At 41.7% G+C, this 21,563-nt stretch overlaps 1 protein-coding gene across 5 annotated transcripts in view; it reads right to left on the bottom strand.

Annotated features, from left to right (window-relative positions):
- Positions 1–14,064: 14,064 nt before the first annotated feature.
- The window catches only part of LOC129811447 (protein quaking-A), a 125,353-nt gene continuing 117,854 nt past the window's right edge, over positions 14,065–21,563 (bottom strand). For 4 of the 5 annotated variants that reach the window (XM_055862748.1, XM_055862750.1, XM_055862749.1 and 1 more), the window contains exons 7-8: positions 20,074–20,148; positions 14,065–17,953 (exon numbers count right to left, since the gene is read on the bottom strand). In XM_055862748.1, coding sequence (XP_055718723.1) covers positions 17,937–17,953; positions 20,074–20,148 — 92 coding nt within the window. In that variant the 3' untranslated portion in view covers positions 14,065–17,936. Of the gene's footprint in view, positions 17,954–19,421; positions 20,149–21,563 lie in introns of those variants that run through there. The other variant, XM_055862751.1, reaches the window with a different exon arrangement.

Raw genomic sequence — 21,563 nt, 5'->3', positions numbered from 1 at the left:
CCCTGTATGTGACTATACTACTACCACCATAACCTCCCTGTATGTGACTATACTACTACCACCATAACCTCCCTGTATGTGACTATACTACTACCACCATAACCTCCCTGTATGCGACTACTACTACCATAACCTCCCTGTATGTGACTATACTACTACCACCATAACCTCCCTGTTTGTGACTATACTACTACCACCATAACCTCCCTGTATGTGACTATACTACTACCACCATAACCTCCCTGTATGCGACTATACTACTACCACCATAACCTCCCTGTATGTGACTATACTACTACCACCATAACCTCCCTGTATGTGACTATACTACTACCACCATAACCTCCCTGTATGTGACTATACTACTACCACCATAACCTCCCTGTATGTGACTATACTACTACCACCATAACCTCCCTGTATGTGACTATACTACTACCACCATAACCTCCCTGTATGTGACTATACTACTACCACCATAACCTCCCTGTATGTGACTATACTACTACCACCATAACCTCCCTGTATGTGACTATACTACTACCACCATAACCTCCCTGTATGTGACTATACTACTACCACCATAACCTCCCTGTATGTGACTATACTACTACCACCATAACCTCCCTGTATGTGACTATACTACTACCACCATAACCTCCCTGTATGTGACTATACTACTACCACCATAACCTCCCTGTATGTGACTATACTACTACCACCATAACCTCCCTGTATGTGACTATACTACTACCACCATAACCTCCCTGTATGCGACTATACTACTAACACCATAACCTCCCTGTATGCGACTATACTACTAACACCATAACCTCCCTGTATGCGACTATACTACTAACACCATAACCTCCCTGTATGTGACTATACTACTACCACCATAACCTCCCTGTATGTGACTATACTACTAACACCATAACCTCCCTGTATGTGACTATACTACTACTACCATAACCTCCCTGTATGTGACTACTACCACCATAACCTCCCTGTATGTGACTATACTACCACCACCATAACCTCCCTGTATGTGACTATACTACTACCACCATAACCTCCCTGTATGCGACTACTACTACCATAACCTCCCTGTATGTGACTATACTACTACCACCATAACCTCCCTGTATGTGACTATACTACTACCACCATAACCTCCCTGTATGTGACTATACTACCACCACCATAACCTCCCTGTATGTGACTATACTACTACCACCATAACCTCCCTGTATGTGACTATACTACCACCACCATAACCTCCCTGTATGTGACTATACTACTACCACCATAACCTCCCTGTATGTGACTATACTACTACCACCATAACCTCCCTGTATGTGACTATACTACTACCACCATAACCTCCCTGTATGTGACTATACTACTACCATCATAACCTCCCTGTATGTGACTATACTACTACCACCATAACCTCCCTGTATGTGACTATACTACTACCACCATAACCTCCCTGTATGTGACTATACTACTACCACCATAACCTCCCTGTATGTGACTATACTACTACCACCATAACCTCCCTGTATGTGACTATACTACTACCACCATAACCTCCCTGTATGTGACTATACTACTACCACCATAACCTCCCTGTATGTGACTATACTACTACCATCATAACCTCCCTGTATGTGACTATACTACTACCACCATAACCTCCCTGTATGTGACTATACTACTACCACCATAACCTCCCTGTATGTGACTATACTACTACCACCATAACCTCCCTGTATGCGACTATACTACTACCACCATAACCTCCCTGTATGCGACTATACTACCACCATAACCTCCCTGTATGTGACTATACTACTACCACCATAACCTCCCTGTATGCGACTATACTACTACCACCATAACCTCCCTGTATGCGACTATACTACCACCATAACCTCCCTGTATGTGACTATACTACTACCACCATAACCTCCCTGTATGTGACTATACTACCACCACCATAACCTCCCTGTATGCGACTATACTACCACCATAACCTCCCTGTATGCGACTATACTACTACTACCATAACCTCCCTGTATGTGACTATACTACTACCATAACCTCCCTGTATGTGACTATACTACTACCATAACCTCCCTGTATGTGACTATACTACTACCATAACCTCCCTGTATGTGACTATACTACTACCATAACCTCCCTGTATGTGACTATACTACTACCATAACCTCCCTGTATGTGACTATACTACTACCATAACCTCCCTGTATGTGACTATACTACTACCATAACCTCCCTGTATGTGACTATACTACTACCATAACCTCCCTGTATGTGACTATACTACCACCATAACCTCCCTGTATGTGACTATACTACTACCATAACCTCCCTGTATGTGACTATACTACTACCACCATAACCTCCCTGTATGTGACTATACTACCACCACCATAACCTCCCTGTATGTGACTATACTACTACCACCATAACCTCCCTGTATGTGACTATACTACCACCACCATAACCTCCCTGTATGTGACTATACTACTACCACCATAACCTCCCTGTATGCGACTATACTACCACCACCATAACCTCCCTGTATGTGACTATACTACTACCACCATAACCTCCCTGTATGTGACTATACTACTACCACCATAACCTCCCTGTATGTGACTATACTACTACCACCATAACCTCCCTGTATGTGACTATACTACTACCACCATAACCTCCCTGTATGTGACTATACTACTACCACCATAACCTCCCTGTATGTGACTATACTACCACCATAACCTCCCTGTATGTGACTATACTACTACCACCATAACCTCCCTGTATGTGACTATACTACTACCACCATAACCTCCCTGTATGTGACTATACTACTACCACCATAACCTCCCTGTATGCGACTATACTACCACCATAACCTCCCTGTATGTGACTATACTACTACCACCATAACCTCCCTGTATGTGACTATACTACTACCACCATAACCTCCCTGTATGTGACTATACTACCACCACCATAACCTCCCTGTATGTGACTATACTACCACCACCATAACCTCCCTGTATGCGACTATACTACCACCATAACCTCCCTGTATGTGACTATACTACTACCACCATAACCTCCCTGTATGCGACTATACTACCACCATAACCTCCCTGTATGTGACTATACTACCACCACCATAACCTCCCTGTATGTGACTATACTACTACCACCATAACCTCCCTGTATGTGACTATACTACTACCACCATAACCTCCCTGTATGTGACTATACTACTACCACCATAACCTCCCTGTATGTGACTATACTACTACCACCATAACCTCCCTGTATGTGACTATACTACTACCACCATAACCTCCCTGTATGTGACTATACTACCACCACCATAACCTCCCTGTATGTGACTATACTACTACCACCATAACCTCCCTGTATGTGACTATACTACTACCACCATAACCTCCCTGTATGTGACTATACTACTACCACCATAACCTCCCTGTATGTGACTATACTACTACCACCATAACCTCCCTGTATGTGACTATACTACTACCACCATAACCTCCCTGTATGTGACTATACTACTACCACCATAACCTCCCTGTATGTGACTATACTACTACCACCATAACCTCCCTGTATGTGACTATACTACTACCACCATAACCTCCCTGTATGTGACTATACTACTACCACCATAACCTCCCTGTATGTGACTATACTACTACCACCATAACCTCCCTGTATGTGACTATACTACTACCACCATAACCTCCCTGTATGTGACTATACTACTACCACCATAACCTCCCTGTATGTGACTATACTACTACCACCATAACCTCCCTGTATGTGACTATACTACTACCACCATAACCTCCCTGTATGTGACTATACTACCACCATAACCTCCCTGTATGTGACTATACTACCACCTCATCCAAAATGCACAATATTTTATGGTCAAAAGTTAAGCTACACTGAACAAAAATGTAAACGTAACATGTAACAATTTCAAAGATTTGACTGACAGATATGCTTCCATTGGTCACACATGCCTTTAAAAACATGGTGGGGGCGTGGATCAGAAAACCAGTCAGTATCTGGTGTGACCATCATTTGCCTCATGCAGCGCGAAACATCTCCTTCGTATAGAGTTGATCAGCCTGTTGATTGTGGCCTGTTGAATGTTGTCCCACTCCTGTTCAATGGCTTTGTTGCTGGATATTGGCGGAAACTGGAACATGCTGTCGTACACGTTGATCCAGAGCATGCCAAACATGCTCAATGGGTGACATGTCTGGTGAGTAAAACTTGAGACATCTGTGGCATTGTGTTGTGATATAACTGCACAATTTTAGAGTGGCCTGTTATTGTCTCTAGCACAAGGTGCACCTGTGTAATGATCATGCCGTTTAATCAGCTACTTGATGTGCCACACCTATCAGGTGAATGGATTATCTTGGCAAAGGGGAAATGTGCACTAACATGGATTTAAACAAATTTGTGCACAACATTTTGAGAGAAATAAGCTTTTTGTGCATTTGGAACATTTCTGGGATCTTTCATTTCAGCTCATGAAACATGAGACCAACACTTTACACACGTTTATATTTTTGTATATATTCTGAAGAGTGTCTATGTACGAAATCTGTCATGCCTACTACTTACTAAACTACATACTGTGTACTAACTATACTTCATAGTATATATTACGTACTGTTTAGTATACACTGAGTGTACAAAACATTAAGAACACCTGCTCTTTCCATGACCTAGACTGACCATGTGAATCCAGGTGGAAGCTATGAACCCCTATTGATGTCACTCGTTAAATCCACTTCAATCAGTGTAGGTAAAGGGGAGGAGACAGGTTTAAGAAGGATTTTAAATCCTTGAGAAAATTGAGACATGGATTGTGTATGAGTGCCATTCAGAGGGTGAATGGGCAAGACAAAATATTTAAGTGACTTTGAACAGGGTATGATAGTAGGTGCCAGGCACACCGGTTTGTGTCACGAACTGCAATGCTGCTGGGTTTTTCACGCTTCACAGTTTCCCGTGTGTATCAAGAATGGTCCACCACCAAACGGTCATCCAGCCAACTTGACAATTGCAGGAAGCATTAGAGTCAACATGGGCCAGCATCCCTGTGGAACGCTTTAGACACCTTGTTGAGTCCATAAGTCCAGAACAGACTATGGGAAGCACACAGTACTACATAGAGCCATGACTACATGGAACTCTATTCCACATCAAGTAACTGATACAAGCAGTAAAATTAGATTTAAAAAACAGATAAAAAACACTTTATGGAACAGCTGGGACTGTGAAGCAAAACAAACATTGGCACAGACAGATAACATACACACTATACATACACATGGATTTAGTACTGTAGATATGTGGTAGTGGTGTAGTAGGGGCCTGAGGGCACACAGTGTTTTGTGAAATCTGTGAATGTATTGCAATGTTTTAAAATCGTATAAACTGCCTTTATTTTGCTGGACCCCAGGAAGAGTAGCTGCTGCTTTGGCAGGAACTAATGGGGATCCATAATAAATACAAATACACAGACAAATTGAGGCTGTTCTGAGGGAGCAAGTTAATATTAGGAAGGTTGTTCCTACTGTTCTGTATACTCGGTGTAAATCAATATATTACCATCCTGACAATGCATCATCTAATGCACAATTGCATCATTTGCTACAGCCCATCTTCTTCTTCTAATTATCAGGTATTGTTTACCCCTTATTTTACCAGTAAGTTGTCTGAAAACACATTCTCATTTACAGCAAAGACCTGGGGAATAGTTACAGGGGAATCAATGAAGCTGGGAATGATTATGTGGCCATGATGGTATGAAGGCCAGACTGGGAATTTAGCCAGGACACTGGGGTTAACTCTTACAGTAAATGTAATGGGATCTTTAGTGACCAGAGAGTCAGGACACCCGTTTATCATCCCATCCAAAAAGACAGCACCCTACACAGGACAATGTCCCCAATCACTGCCCTGGGGCATTGAGATATTTTTTTTTAGACCAGAGGAAATAGTGCCTCCTACTGGCCCTCCAGCAGCATCTGGTCTCCCATCCAGAGACCCACAAAGACCAACCCTGCTTAACTTCAGAGGCAAGCCAGCAGTGGCATGCAGGGTGGTATGCTGCTCTCTTCATCAATAGTGCAGCAAATTCTACTAAATGAAAAGTTGAAACCAGTATGACATCCTGGCATTTAAAGCATACAACATTTCACACACAATAAAATGGTATAATCAGCCTATTATTTACAACGCAAGAATGGGTAGCCTGGGAAGCTGCTGGTGGGCCATTATGCATCTCCGCTATTGACTAGGCTTCATGTGCCCAGCCGCTAATACACTTGTGGCCCCCCGGCAATCAGTTCGTACTTAAAACAATCTTCATTCAGGATGGAAAGGCTTCGATTTCCTCCTGAACTCGATTTAATGGCGAGAAGGCAGAAAAAAAAAGTGTGGGCACATTAAGCCCAGATGAGATCCATAGCGCCCACTAGAGGCTGCCCAGGCTAAAGTATTGGTATTCGGACATGGCCGGTATCATTCGAGACGGTATCATTCGAGACATGCCCTAACTTGTTCTGTCTAGCCTATCTTATGGCCTCGTCAAGCTGAAAAGCGATGGGATGGGTTGTTTCTGTCTGTTATTGGGTGTTAGCCACATTAGTGTCTGATTTCTCCTCCGTGTTGTCGTCATTTGTCTCTCTGTTGACTGCAGCCATGACTCAAGGGGAGGGACCCCGCCGTGCCACGCCCAGATTTAGCAAGGGATGTAAATCTGACAGAAAAGATGAATCGGAGACAAAAGCGTGGCCTTCTTAATGTTTACACCCGCCGCACTGAGATGAATTACACCCAAAGAGACAGTACACATCCAGGGACAATGTAGTCGTTTGTCTTCTCCCGTGGGGGGGGGGGTGACAGTGTTCGATTGTGGGAAAAACAAATTACCGTCACACTTTCTTCGCCATTACACCCCACCTCATCCTAGGCAAGTCAGTTAAAAACAAATCCTTACCTACAATGACAACCTAGGAACAGTGGGTTAACTGTCTTGTTCAGGGGCAGAACAACAGATTTTTTCCTTGTCAGCTCGGGGATTCGATCTAGCAACCTTTCAATTACTGGCTCAACGCTCTAACCACTAGGCTACCTGCCGCCCCATTCACCTGCCGCCCCATTTGTGAGTAAATATTACTTTAGAAGTGAAATTGGTATCAACTTCACAACAAATACATACTTGCATGTGTGATTTTGTTGATCTATATGACAATGAATGTTCACGGTAATGATCATATTCCATGTGGAAACACACTACCTACCTTTGGACTGCTGTGGAGGTGAAAGAAGAGAGGAGTGAGAGAAGGGACAGAGTACACGGAGACAGGTGTATTAAATTGGGTCAGCTTTTTCATTTCCTCTCTTTCTCACACAGAGATCAGCCATTCAGCTACTGTGTAGACAAGCAGTATAAAGGTCAGGCGACTACCAGGGTTTCCTCAACTTGGTCCTGGGTGCACTTCTGGATTTTTTTTGGGCCGAAGCACTGCACAGTCGATTCAAATAATCAAAGCTTAATGAGTTGGTTATTTGAATCAGCTGTGTAGTGTTAAGGGCAAAACCAAAATGTGCACCAAACCCAAAACCCAGTAAGTCGGTGCTGTTAACTGCAAAACTGTAAAATATAAATATGTATGAAATGTTACAAATAGCATCAAACGTATGATGTGTCATTCAGAAATAGTGAGTTCTGGCAGTTAAAGTTGATGAAAATTGTGATCTTATCTGAAAAATGACAATGGCCTTTGTCTACTTTAAACATCACTGTGGTACTTTTTGGGACAAAAGCATGGGATTGATAAGAGAGGTCGACTACCATAGCTAGATGATATCACATTATACAAAAGTTATGCTACAAGCCTACACGATACTGTGTGAATATGAAACTCAAATGGATTTAGCCTGTTTTCTCAGTAGCATGGGGCTTAATCCTAACTGGGCTTAAAACCCAATACTGTCTATTCTGAAAACACACACACACACACACACACACACACACACACACACACCCACCCACCCACCCACAGAAACAGCTGCACTCCTGATGAATGCCCCACATTCATTCCAGGAACATCGGTCACTCAATGCAAAGCTTCCACTCGACCCCCTTCCCTCTGATTGTACTCCCAGCTGGCCCCCACAACAACTGCTTCTTTGCTGAATCTTACCTGCAACCAACCACTCCTCCTCTCCATCTCCCCCTCCTGCAAGACACATACATGTAAATGTCACTTCCACAAGCCCTCAGACAACCCCCCCATAATACTATTCAACAGCTGTTTCTCCATCAAGTTCTACACACAGAGAGAGCAGAGAGATCATACTTAACTTCCCATCGTCCATTTGTCCAATTGAGTGGTCTCTAAAGAACTGTTTTGTCGTTGCAATAATACTAGGCTGCTAACAACATGACAAGCAGGAGCGCTGCTAGCACATAGTAATGAGTAAATCAGCAGTCCCATTGAGACATACACCAACTCTAATATGGCAACGAACTGAACTGGCTCACTGTTCAATCAAGTGGCGCTCCACACAAAGATGCGTTAATTATCCGTAGAGCAGACGAGGCTGGTGGGAGGAGCAGGAGGACGGGCTCGTTGTAATGGAATTGATGGAACGGAGTGAAACACGTGGCTTCCAAATGTCTGATACCTTTCCATTTTTAGTCCATTCCAGACATTATAATGAGCCCGTCCTCCAACAGCAGCTTCCTCTACCGTAGAGAACCAGGGAGTTAGAAATTAACGTCCTGAACTCCAAAGGCTTGCGAAGCTTCTAGTCCGTTTCTGATACACAACGTCTATCAGTAGCAAGTGGTATTCATGGGATGCGACGCTTCTAGTCCGTGGTCTTGGCAAGAGCCATCGATGTCTGTGCTGATGAACGTATGTATTGATGATCAAAGCCCTCCTCCTGGTGTGGCAACCGCCATGCTCTACCCACTGAGCCACAGAAGTCCATGGAATATACAACCTATTAAAATATGTATTATTGGAAATGCCGTTGTGTTGTACTTGCTTACTCAAATCACATTTTTATTGGTCACATACACATGGTTAGCAGATGTTAATGAGAGTGTAGTGAAATGCTTGTTCTTCTAGTTCCCGACAGTGCAGTAATATTAATAATAGTAATTTCTACTTGCTTACTACTACTGGAAGATCGGATCAGGATTATAAGTATACATTTGAAGTCGGAAGTTTACATACACATAGGCTGGAGTCATTAAAACACGTTTTTTAAACCACTCCATACATTTCTTGTTAACAAACTATAGTTTTGGCAAGTTGGTTAGGACATCTACTTTGTGCATGACACAAGTAATTTTTCCAACAATTGTTTACAGACAGATTATTTCACTGTATCACAATTCCAGTGGGTCAGAAATTTACATACACTAAGTTGACTGTGCCTTTAAACAGCTTGGAAAATCCCAGAAAATGATGTCATGGCTTTCGAAGCTTCTGATAGGCTAATTGACATAATTTGAGCCAATTGGAGGTGTACCTGTGGATGTATTTCAAGGCCTACCTTCAAACCCAGTGCCTCTTTGCTTGACATCATGGGAAAATAAAAAGAAATCAGCCAAGACCTTAGAAAATAAATGTAGACCACAAGTCTGGTTCATCCGTGGGAGCAATTTCCAAACGCCTGAAGGTACCACATTCATCTGTACAAACAATAGTACGCAAGTATAAGCACCATGGGACCACGCAGCCGTCATACCGCTCAGGAAGGAGACGCGTTCTGTCTCCTAGAGATGTTCATACCGCTCAGGAAGGAGACGTGTTCTGTCTCCTAGAGATGTACGTACTTTGGTGCGAAAAGTGCAAATCAATCCCAGAACAACAGCAAAGGACCGTGTGAAGATGCTGGAGGAAACAGGTACAAAAGTATCTATATCCACAGTAAAACGAGTCCTATATCGACATAACCTGAAAGGCCGCTCAGCAAGGAAGAAGCCACTGCTCCAAAACCTCCATTAAAAAAGACAGACTAAGGTTTGCAAATGCACATGGGGACAAAGATTGTACTTTTTTGAGAAATGTCCTCTGGTCTGATGAAACAAAAATAGAACTGTTTGGCCATAATGACCATTGTTATGTTTGGAGGAAAAAGAGGGAGGTTTGCAAGCCTCATGTTGTGGGGTGCTTTGCTGCAGGAGGGACTGGTGCACTTCACATAATAGATGTCCTGTGTTCCTTTGTGCTAAACGTACCTTGAAACGCTGGCATCCTAGGTTTCCAAATAGGTGACATCAGCAGAGCAGAGAGACGCCAGATGAAGCCAAGTAGAGCAGTCAACAGGCCACTTGTAAATGTGGTTCTTTATTGTACACATGACATGTTCCTTTTTTGGATTGAGCAACATAATTGACAATACAACGTTTTATATCCTCCTCAGAATCCTATTCTTGTCCTCTATAAAACAAAACACATAAAACATTTACACCTCCACAACAATTCTGAGATGTAGTGCACCCCTACATGCATCAGGAACTTCTATAGCAGATCACTGAGAAACGTTTTGAATGATTTTTTCAACACATCGGTGACAAACAAAAAATAAACGTAAAAAAATCCAATGGGGCTTCAATCGTTATTCCAATTGTTGGTATCGTTACCCTTTAACCCTGAGTGCTACGTCATTGAGACCACGTTAATGGGTTAACCTGCTGTCATAATTTGACTTACGTTTGAGGAATGCTTTCAGAAATATACTCGTTGACAATACAGGGGTAAGGTAACACAGTCCAGGACTACCACAAGACATTCATTCAAACCACATAGGACTGCTTCCCTACACAGCTATTATATGCATATGTGGTCCAACTACATGCAAGAAATGGAAGGCCTGAGGATATTTTTTTTAAACCAAAATATTTTTTACAAATATTCCAGTTCAGCAAAAAGAAAACAATCAATCTACAGTGTGCAGGAATAGCTAAGGAATTTCATTTTTAGTGCTCAACAAAAAGGCAAGTGAGAGATACTAGTAATTGGCACAATATATACATTTTTCAAATCTCTCACAAAAAGGCACTTATTCTTTCCAGATGCAAGGCAGGGTTTGTAATGCATTGCACACCACACAAATAACGTGCCACTTCATATTCTTGTCATCAGCTCAACTCGGGAAACGAGCCAACAGAAAAACAAAGGCAACACTTACACTTCAGACAGCATAAAGACACCCATTGCTAAAAGGCGGATTCCAGTTATGGCAAATTTTGGGGGGCAGAGGATTGTTTTTTTGTTTGTTTTACAATTAACTGCATAAATATATAAGAAAGGTTAAAAGACCCAACAAGTATTACTTAAACATAGCTCCAGACGGAAATATGCCAAATTTTGGATTGACAAACTCCCATTGATATCTATTTTTTTCTTTATTGCTTGTCTAAAGTCAAGTGTTACAGAAACACACCCATGATCCTCAGATCGGGAAGACTGGTTAATTTCAGACAGCGGAGAAAGTCTATATGTTATGCGCTTTACTCGCTTGTTTGTGGAAACTAAGGAATTAGATTGTTAAAGCCAAAGTTGTTTGTGCAGAGATACTTTGAAATTGTGGAGGCAAACACCCAGTGGGTTAAAGTATAATCATAAAAAAAAAGAGAGATTAATAACAGCTCATCTTGGCTCATGTGTCAGTCTGAACACCTCAAATTAGTGAAGAAAAGCACAGAGAGGAAAGAAGTGAAACAGAACAGAGACATTAGCAGGCGCTGGCTGTGAATAGAGTCGGATTACAAAACCACTAATAGAAGCTAATATGTTCATTCTAATTTGATCCCAAAGTTTTTGTTGGATTGTCAACACTACCGTTTAGACTCTTGCGAAACGGCTTAAGGCAGTAGAATACTACGTCAGCACTACAAGTACTCCCTTCTAGTGTAGCCTTTAGGTCATTGTCTGATCTACTCCAAGTCTACACTTCACACCTCAATATGAAACTGACCAACAATGGTTAAAAAAGGCACAGATGATCTAATAGAACCGACCAATTGGTTCACCCTGTAGATAAATGGCTGGTGCTTTAGTGAAACGGCCCTGTGAAAGCATTACAATAACCTGTAGAATTACTTAAGCGTAAATAATAGTAGTACTTTGTAGCAACGGATAGTCTTTTCAGGTATAAGGGCTCCAGTTGTGTCTAACATCAGACAGTCCACTTCCCAACAGCACGCGGCACATTGCAGGACCAGTTCATTTAGAATGTGTTGTAATAACGGTGTATGGAGTTATAGCAATATGTACATTAGTATCTTCTGCGCTACAGTAATCTCTCTCTCTCTCTCAGACCCGGGAGGACACATTGGTGTTGAATCAGATGACGTACTCCTACACGAGGCAGATTGCCTTGAGATACTGTATGATGAGCAGCATATTAGCTTTCAGTTATACATTTGTGTCGGACCCTGGTGTTCCACCTGCCACCCTACACTTCCAGTTACAGCTACAGAGAGCAGCTCCCTGGTTCTCCTACAGAGAGAAGCTCCCTGGTTCTCCCACAGAGAGAAGCTCCCTGGTTCTCCTACACTTCCAGTTACAGCTACAGAGAGCAGCCCCCTGGTTCTCCTACAGAGAGAAGCTCCCTGGTTCTCCTACAGAGAGCAGCTCCCTGGTTCTCCTACAGAGAGAAGCTCCCTGGTTTTTCTACACTTCCAGTTACAGCTACAGAGAGCAGCTCCCTGGTTCTCCTACAGAGAGAAGCTCCCTGGTTCTCCTACACTTCCAGTTACAGCTACAGAGAGCAGCTCCCTGGTTCTCCTTCAGAGAGAAGCTCCCTGGTTCTCCTACACTTCCAGTTACAGCTGCAGAGAGCAGCTCCCTGGTTCTCCTACACTTCCAGTTACAGCTACAGAGAGCAGCTCCCTGGTTCTCCTACAGAGAGAAGCTCCCTGGTTCTCCTACAGAGAGAAGCTCCCTGGTTCTCCTACAGAGAGAAGCTCCCTGGTTCTCCTACAGAGAGAAGCTCCCTGGCTCCTACACTTCTAGTTACAGCTACAGAGAGCAGCTCCCTGGTTCTCCTACACTTCCAGTTACAGCTACAGAGAGCAGCTCCCTGGTTCTCCTACACTTCCAGTTACAGCTACAGAGAGCAGCTCCCTGGTTCTCCTACAGAGAGAAGCTCCCTGGTTCTCCTACAGAGAGCAGCTCCCTGGTTCTCCTACAGAGAGCAGCTCCCTGGTTCTCCTACAGAGAGCAGCTCCCTGGTTCTCCTACAGAGAGAAGCTCCCTGGCTCCTACACTTCTAGTTACAGCTACAGAGAGCAGCTCCCTGGTTCTCCTACACTTCCAGTTACAGCTACAGAGAGCAGCTCCCTGGTTCTCCTACAGAGAGCAGCTCCCTGGTTCTCCTACAGAGAGAAACTCCCTGGTTCTCCTACAGAGAGCAGCCCCCTGGTTCTCCTACAGAGAGCAGCCCCCTGGTTCTCCTACAGAGAGCAGCCCCCTGGTTCTCCTACAGAGAGCAGCTCCCTGGTTCTCCTATAGAGAGAAGCTCCCTGGTTCTCCTACACTTCCAGTTACAGCGAGCAGCTACCTGGTTCTCCTACAAAGAGCAAAACCACAAGAGAGTGGTGATAAACAGAAAGGAGGGACGAGACAGCAGCGGTGCTGGAATTGGGATTCTGTAGTGTTTAGAAGAATCTTTTCAGCAACACAGGTGAAAGTGTGTGTGAGGGACGGATCAGCTCGTGCACAGGTTCCAGTTAGACTGTGTGTGTGTGTGTGTGTGTGTGTGTGTGTGTGTGTGTTGCTGAGTGCACACATATGCGTGTGTGTACAGGCATGTCAGTGTAAGTGTTTGGTGGTCAGACACCAGTTTTAATTGTGTTAGTCCGTGAACCAGACCAAGGTCGTACATCCATTAAACTTGTTAAAAACAAGACCAAAAAAAATATCAGCAAGTTAGTAAAATTCTTACTAAGAATGTTTTATTAAAATAAATGCCAAGGGGTTAATAAGAAATATAACAGCACACACCATGAAAACTAAAAAGCAAGCATGTAAAAATACTTATGACAAGAAACGAAAAGTCGCTAATGAGTTAAACAAGCTAGGAGTTGGCAAGAAAACTAATTCTAACTCCAGGAAAGGAAACACTCCTAATGAGGGACAGATTTCAAGAAAGGGGTGTGGGTTGAAAAACAAGTTGCAGTGGGCTTCATCAACAACAACAACAAAAAGTCAGAAAAAGGATTTTATAATATACATATAAAATGAGATTAGAAAAATACATTATAAACCTTTAACAATGGCTGTAAATTACATTATCATACATCGTACTAGGCAGGCCAGAGAATACGGTAGCTTTCACCATATACCTGATGAACTAAACCAACCTTTGCAATGTTACAACACGCTGTGCCATTGTATGAGGGAATATTTCTTAATACTGTCAAAATGCTTGTCATATCTTGCTCCATGTTAATATTGCATTTCTAAAAAATCATTATTTTTTATTTTATTTTTTAAATTAAGAATAATTCATAAACACTGAAAACAAATTGACCTTTTCTGTGTAAAGCATGTATGAGAAAAATAAATAGTATCAGACTGCCAGGGAAGGTAAAATACTTTATAATTCATGTCTCAATTGATTTTTTATAGTATTTTTTTTCTTTGATTAGATATACCCCTTTTGTTTCAATAAGTGCAAACTGCTTGGCTGTGAAGTTGTGTGAGATGACCTAAGGACAAAACTTTTGTTTTCACCTTTCATTGATGCACTTTCTCGCACTATGATTTTTGGGGCATGATATTCTAATAACCGTCTATATTTCGCATTCAAGCCTCAGTTTTGGATGTAATCGTTTGTTCTACCATGTGTGGGTTTTCACCTCTTCCAGTATTCACACCTGGAACCAACACTACTCAGTAGTAAGGCCCTTAAGAGTGCAGACGGCCTCATCATTTTAGCTGTAGGGAGGCAAGGAGTTTTTCTAGTCTCTGCTATATCGTCCTGCTGTATGTCGATCACTTTCAGAATGGCTACATATTGACTAACATAGAAATCAATACATCCAGCCCCCCCCTCCCAATCTGAAGAGCTCCGAACTGCATCTGGGAAAACCCTCTCAGGTCTTTAGGTCGATTATAAAACGGGTTGGCTACATTCCCCAACAGTAGTGAGAAAGCATTGTTAGAGTGGATGTTTTCAGTTTGCCGATTTTGAAACAGAGGTATACATGCAAACAGCTTTTCCCCGCTTAATCTCATTTTATATTCAATTTATTCATAAATGTTCCTAATGTCCTGGCAGACTTCTGCATTGCTATTGGCAGTTTGTTCTTTGTAGAATAATCACAGTTACCAGAAAACAAGACAAGGATAACACGTTAAATCAAAATGCAGAGAAATAAGAAATGAAACGTGTTCCGATGGCAGAGAAAAGGGCCAAAGATAAAAAAAGAAAACAAAAAAACTGAACTTATACTTGGGAAGACGAACCATGGCACATATTTTAGCTGGTCATACGACTGCTATTCTTTTTGCATAGAATAACTTCAGTAGCTCAGCAATAATGACGGAGCTACCCTGCTCAACTCTTCAGAGCGCATACAGAAGCCGTTCCTCTCTGCAGTTTCCTAGTTGTTGCTGGATATCACTGAACAGAATGTTAACACTTGGAAAAAGAAACAACCGTCAATAAGGCACTTCTTCTAACTTAAAAACTAAAAAATATTTTCTGTGTCTCGCTCAACCCCTCTTCGTAACACTTACATCCTTGCAATGTTCCTAGGTATGACTATTTTGGTCTTTATTTTTTATTTTCCAAGCCAATAATATCCAAAGTAACACAGCATTTTTGCCACATGTCCTTTTTCTGCATACTATTTTTTTTAACTTTTTTTTCCATATTTTGTAACTGCAAGTATAAAAAGCTAAAATTGCCAAAAATATATATGTTTTCTTCTCCAGCACCCTGTAAGAGTATTTCATTTTGTTCTCCATCTTTAATATGTAATGACAGGTATCTACATGTATCTCTCTCTCACTCTGTGTGTGTGTGTGTGTATGTATATATATAACAGGTATGTATAAAGCAATTTGAACAGGCAGGCATGGCTTTCACATCCTATTTTTGTTCTTGAGAAAGAGTTAAAGAAACGGTCAGGGCTCAGGGACTATACCTTCATGGAGACACATTGTGGATGTGCTAATTGAGGGACTTCAAACTGGTATGGTGAGGGTTAAAAATAAATACATTTCCCCTGAAAGTCATTTAAATTCAAACAGGCATATTTGCATGAGGGCAAGTATCCCGTCCCCCAGGATGACTTGATTGGTATCAAATTGGAAAGAGATTAAAAGAAAACTACAAAAACACACGAGCGTAGAGAATTGGCCAAATGCTGAAACGCAAAATGAGAATGCATTTTTTTGCCAGGGGTGTAGATACAACCAAAAACAAAAAGGCTAAATCAAAAAAAGAGAAAATGAAATATATACAAAACTTCACTATCAGGATCCCCCCCTCCACCAGTAGCCATCTTTATTGTTAATCGCCTTTGTCTCTTGATGGGAAACTAGAGCTTTACTTACGCAAGCATGAAATCACACCCTTTCAAACGCTAAAATGACAGAGAGCCCTCTGCGGTTAGATACATATTTATGTAGATATAATTCAACTGGAAACCCTTTGGCTAAATATGCACACAATACTTTTTTTTTTGTCTTTTAGATCACAGCTCGCATCATTTCTCTGAATACATCAGGCACGGTATACTTGGACACAGTGTGGAGGAGCATAGTTCAGTAGCTAGTTGACTATATATCCACTGTGCCCTCAACTCATCCTACTTTCATTATAGTAATAGAAACACCGCTGATTCTTCCCTATATCACCCTGCCCCAGCACCCCACCTAGCTTCCGCTAACTGCCCACGATAGGCCTGCCACTTCAAAAGCTACCTTTTAAGTTCTTACAACCTGCTTTGTCTGGCTAGTCCTTCACAAAAAGAGCTCATTAGAATGAATTAACGAGAAAACAGAAAAATCAAGTAAAACCAAAGAAAAACATAACATAAAAACGAATTATAAGCTCCATTTGCAGTCAATTTAGCCATGCTTTTAACAGACAGCCGTGGAGGGCACACCCAGAATGTGTCAGCACATTATCGTCTCAGGGGTTCATAATGCACGATTACATAGGAAAATGACAGAGAATCAACAAGTTGGTGTGAGTGTAGTTTCTCTTTCCTTCTATTTCCTTTTCTTTCAAATGACCCACAAGGAAGTGTGGAATGGGGAGGGAAAGAGGGACTGGGGGCATACCGTTTGGGTTCAGTTCCCGTTTACCATTGTTCAGTAATTATTAGTGAGGTCACCGAATCAGAGCAGGTATGGGGCGGTCGACAGGGAGGATGGGATCTTTATTGAGATTATATATATATATATATATATATATATATATATATATATATATATATATATATACACATTTTAAATTCAGTGCAGATTCATTAGTAACACACACACATCCCTCCAGTTTGTGATTCATGAAGAAAAAGAAAGAGAGAGAATGGGAATTCAACTCAATGAACAGAAATCAATCAAATAATAACTTGGGTTTGATGTGTTTCAATGAGTTTATGATGTGTATCGTTTTTTTCAAATGTTTAAAAAAAACAAAAAAACTTGTTAGGGTAACTAAGGGCAGGCGCCTCTTTCTCACTGCGTCCCGAGAGGCTAGCAAAAGGCAATTACCAGTTAACTGATCAGCAGGCAGGCTTGGGGCGGCTCGTCATTGGGTGAAGAGTTCAGAGGTCAGAAGGTCATGTGTTAGTTGCCGGTGGCGGCTAGGTGGTTAGAAACAAAAAACAAACAAAAGGAAAGAAAAAATAGAAAGGATATTAGTGTCAGCAAGAAGAGACTGGAATGACATCATTTTTAACAATAAAATTACTGCAATCTCTTATTCCCACTAATTCCCGCCAAGAGACAAACCCAGCTAGCTAATAGTGTTATAGTCATGAGGTTGTTACATCACGATCTCAACTACTAAGCCCCCAACCTGAATTAAAACGTTGTTTTAATCAAAGCGCTACATTGGCCCCAGTACCAGAACTCAAGAGAGGTCGAACAAAGTACAAAAAAATAAGTATGGTTTAGTTTCTTTGAGGTTGGAATGGAAATTACCAGCAGTGTGATTAGTGGTAAAGAGACTTAAAGTAACTAGCTAGCGTTACGCAATGAATAACAGTAACTAGCGTTACGCAATGAATAACAGTAACTAGCTAGCGTTACGCAATGAATAACGGTAACTAGCTAGCGTTACGCAATGAATAACGGTAACTAGCGTGCGTTACGCAATGAATAACGGTAACTAGCGTGCGTTACGCAATGAATAACAGTAACTAGCGTTACGCAATGAATAACAGTAACTAGCGTTACGCAATGAATAACAGTAACTAGCGTTACGCAATGAATAACAGTAACTAGCGTGCGTTACGCAATGAGTAACAGTAACTAGCGTTACGCAATGAGTAACAGTAACTAGCGTTAGGCAATGAGTAACAGTAACTAGCGTTACGCAATGAGTAACAGTAACCAGCGTTAGGCAATGAGTAACAGTAACTAGCGTTACGCAATGAGTAACAGTAACTAGCGTTACGCAATGAGTAACAGTAACTAGCGTTAGGCAATGAGTAACAGTAACTAGCGTTACGCAATGAGTAACAGTAACCAGCGTTAGGCAATGAGTAACAGTAACTAGCGTTAGGCAATGAGTAACAGTAACTAGCGTTACGCAATGAGTAACAGTAACTAGCGTTACGCAATGAGTAACAGTAACCAGCGTTACGCAATGGGTAACAGTAACCAGCGTTACGCAATGAGTAACAGTAACTAGCGTTACGCAATGAGTAACAGTAACTAGCGTTACGCAATGAGTAACAGTAACTAGCGTTAGGCAATGAGTAACAGTAACTAGCGTTACGCAATGAATAACAGTAACTAGCGTTACGCAATGAATAACAGTAACTAGCGTTACGCAATGAATAACAGTAACTAGCGTTACGCAATGAATAACAGTAACTAGCGTTACGCAATGAATAACAGTAACTAGCGTTACGCAATGAATAACAGTAACTAGCGTTACGCAATGAGTAACAGTAACTAGCGTTACGCAATGAATAACAGTAACTAGCGTTACACAATGAGTAACAGTAACTAGCGTTACGCAAGGAATAACAGTAACTAGCTAGCATTACGCAGTGAATAACAGTAACTAGCATTACGCAATGAATAACAGTAACTAGCGTTACGTAATGAATAGATTAATTTCCCCCAATTATTTTTCTTTATTATCAGTATATACAGGAACCATAAATACACTTGTTATAAAATGTCAAAATATTAAATGACAGTACCTCATGTACAACTGAAATAACATTTTCCCCATGTATTTTTACATTTTATTGCAATACTTAAACACACTGGAGAGAACGTTAACTAGCTCTGATTAGGTATGTCCGTCCTACCAATTTTTTTATATATTTTTTACAGAAAGCAAAAATAAAGACATAAACCAAGTGGAAAAATTATGCCTGGTGGCAACTATCTACTGTCTACTTCGTGTTCAGTCGCTTTCGACTCTGTTCCTCATAAGTAAAACAAATGGAATGATGGAAACAAGGCTGACTTATTTTAGGATCTTATTTCACATCAGACGAATGTTAAGAAAACTTAGCTTGAACACGGCGTGTGATACCTGTTCTGTCACCAAGGGTCACAGTTCTTGTAAACCAAAGCAATTAACATCGCTTTTGCCTGAGCATTAAAATATATTGAGTACTACGTATGTAAACATAATGTGCATAATGTGCAGTATATAAAAACACGAGAAATCTCCAACTAAGGCAAATATAAGGCAATGCAATCAACAGGCAAAGTAAAGCATCCTAGAAACTAAACTAACCTCTGTCTGCGGTCACAATCCTTTGGTAAGGATGGACGCGCGAGTCATGTCGTCTCATTTTAGTAGCCATTGCACCTAGATTGCAACAAGTCCACAAGGTTAGAAACCGTTCACATTAGGAGGGGAAAAACAAGTCTTACACAGTAATACATATTGACATTTACATATACTGCTTATACATTCAATTATAATATACATAAACATGACAGACATGTATGAAAAATGCAGAGAAAAAATAACATTTGCTAATAACATCTACAAATGTATAACTTAGGTAGTAAAATTTCACAGTACTCAGTGTTACATAGAGGATTTGTGGAAACCGGTGGGCAGGGGGACAGGGGACTAAAGCTATCTAGCAAAAAAAAGCTCATCTTCCATAGGAGACGGGGGGGATTGAGGAAGAAAAACAATTGGCTGATTTTGAAAGGTGTGAAAATCCAATGCAGCTCAGATCCTAATTGGATAGTGCAAGACACCACCTGGCTCTCTCACATCTCTACATCTCTCAGTATCAATCTGCTCACTGGCAGTAGCATTCATTTCTCTCTGAATATTTGTCACAAATGAAGACAGACATTTCAATTACCCTGGTGTGGTTTCTCCTGATATCATACACGGAAATGGAGTAAAATACTATGTTGGTTGCATAGGAACTGTGACTGTGCATAGAGATAAACAATTAGTCTATGACCCAAAACAAATCCCAGATTGAAAAGTGTTCAAGGTAAATCCTTAATGCAACGAGTTGGACAATCTAAAAGTTTGTCTAAAAGCCTAGCTAGAGCTCAGTGCAGTCAGCGAGACACCATTTCACCACTCAGGGGTCGGAGCTCTTGGGCTTTTATGCGGATATGTCAATATTTCTGATTTAGTGAGCCGGGGAAGGATAGCCTCCCAGATCTCGGGGACAGAGAGATGGCAGAGTGATGCTGGGGTGGTCATATTTCTCTGCTCTTCATTACCCAGAAAGCATTTAAAGAGATTTGTGTCAGAGCCCTTCAATGGCTAAATGGTGGACCGTCCCCACAGAACAGGTCACCGTGACAACCATCTGGGCATCCTGTCAAATGGTACACCAGTAAACTCTCGTCTGCAGTTATCAAGTGAGCACTTCTAAAGGAGACAACTCAGAATGTTGGCCCTAAAATAAGAAGTCTTGGGTAGGTTTCCATGCTGGAATGGAGAGTTGTGGTGGATTAAGCCAGTGATGGTTACATCACATTTGTAACAGCCCTTACACTAATATCCATCTATCCTGGCAGGGAAAGGCAGGCAAGCTGCGTGCCGTTTCACAGTGCTGGTTGATGACCAAGCCAGTCCGCCCACATTCCACTCTGCAGCACCAGATGTCCTGAAGTTTCCTCTGAGTCCTGAGCAGGTCTAACAGAGCCCGATGCATGTTGTGTTCCGGTGGCTCTCTGTTGCTGAAGGCGCCGATCAATACGGCGACTAAATAAAAGGCACTAAGCTGCTGTCCCCTCCAAATG

The sequence above is a fragment of the Salvelinus fontinalis genome, chromosome 15 (genome assembly GCF_029448725.1).
Source record: "Salvelinus fontinalis isolate EN_2023a chromosome 15, ASM2944872v1, whole genome shotgun sequence".
Classification (NCBI taxonomy): Eukaryota; Metazoa; Chordata; class Actinopteri; order Salmoniformes; family Salmonidae; genus Salvelinus; species Salvelinus fontinalis.
Note: the sequence above shows the minus strand (reverse complement) of the source record. Positions and strands in the feature narration are given on the sequence as shown.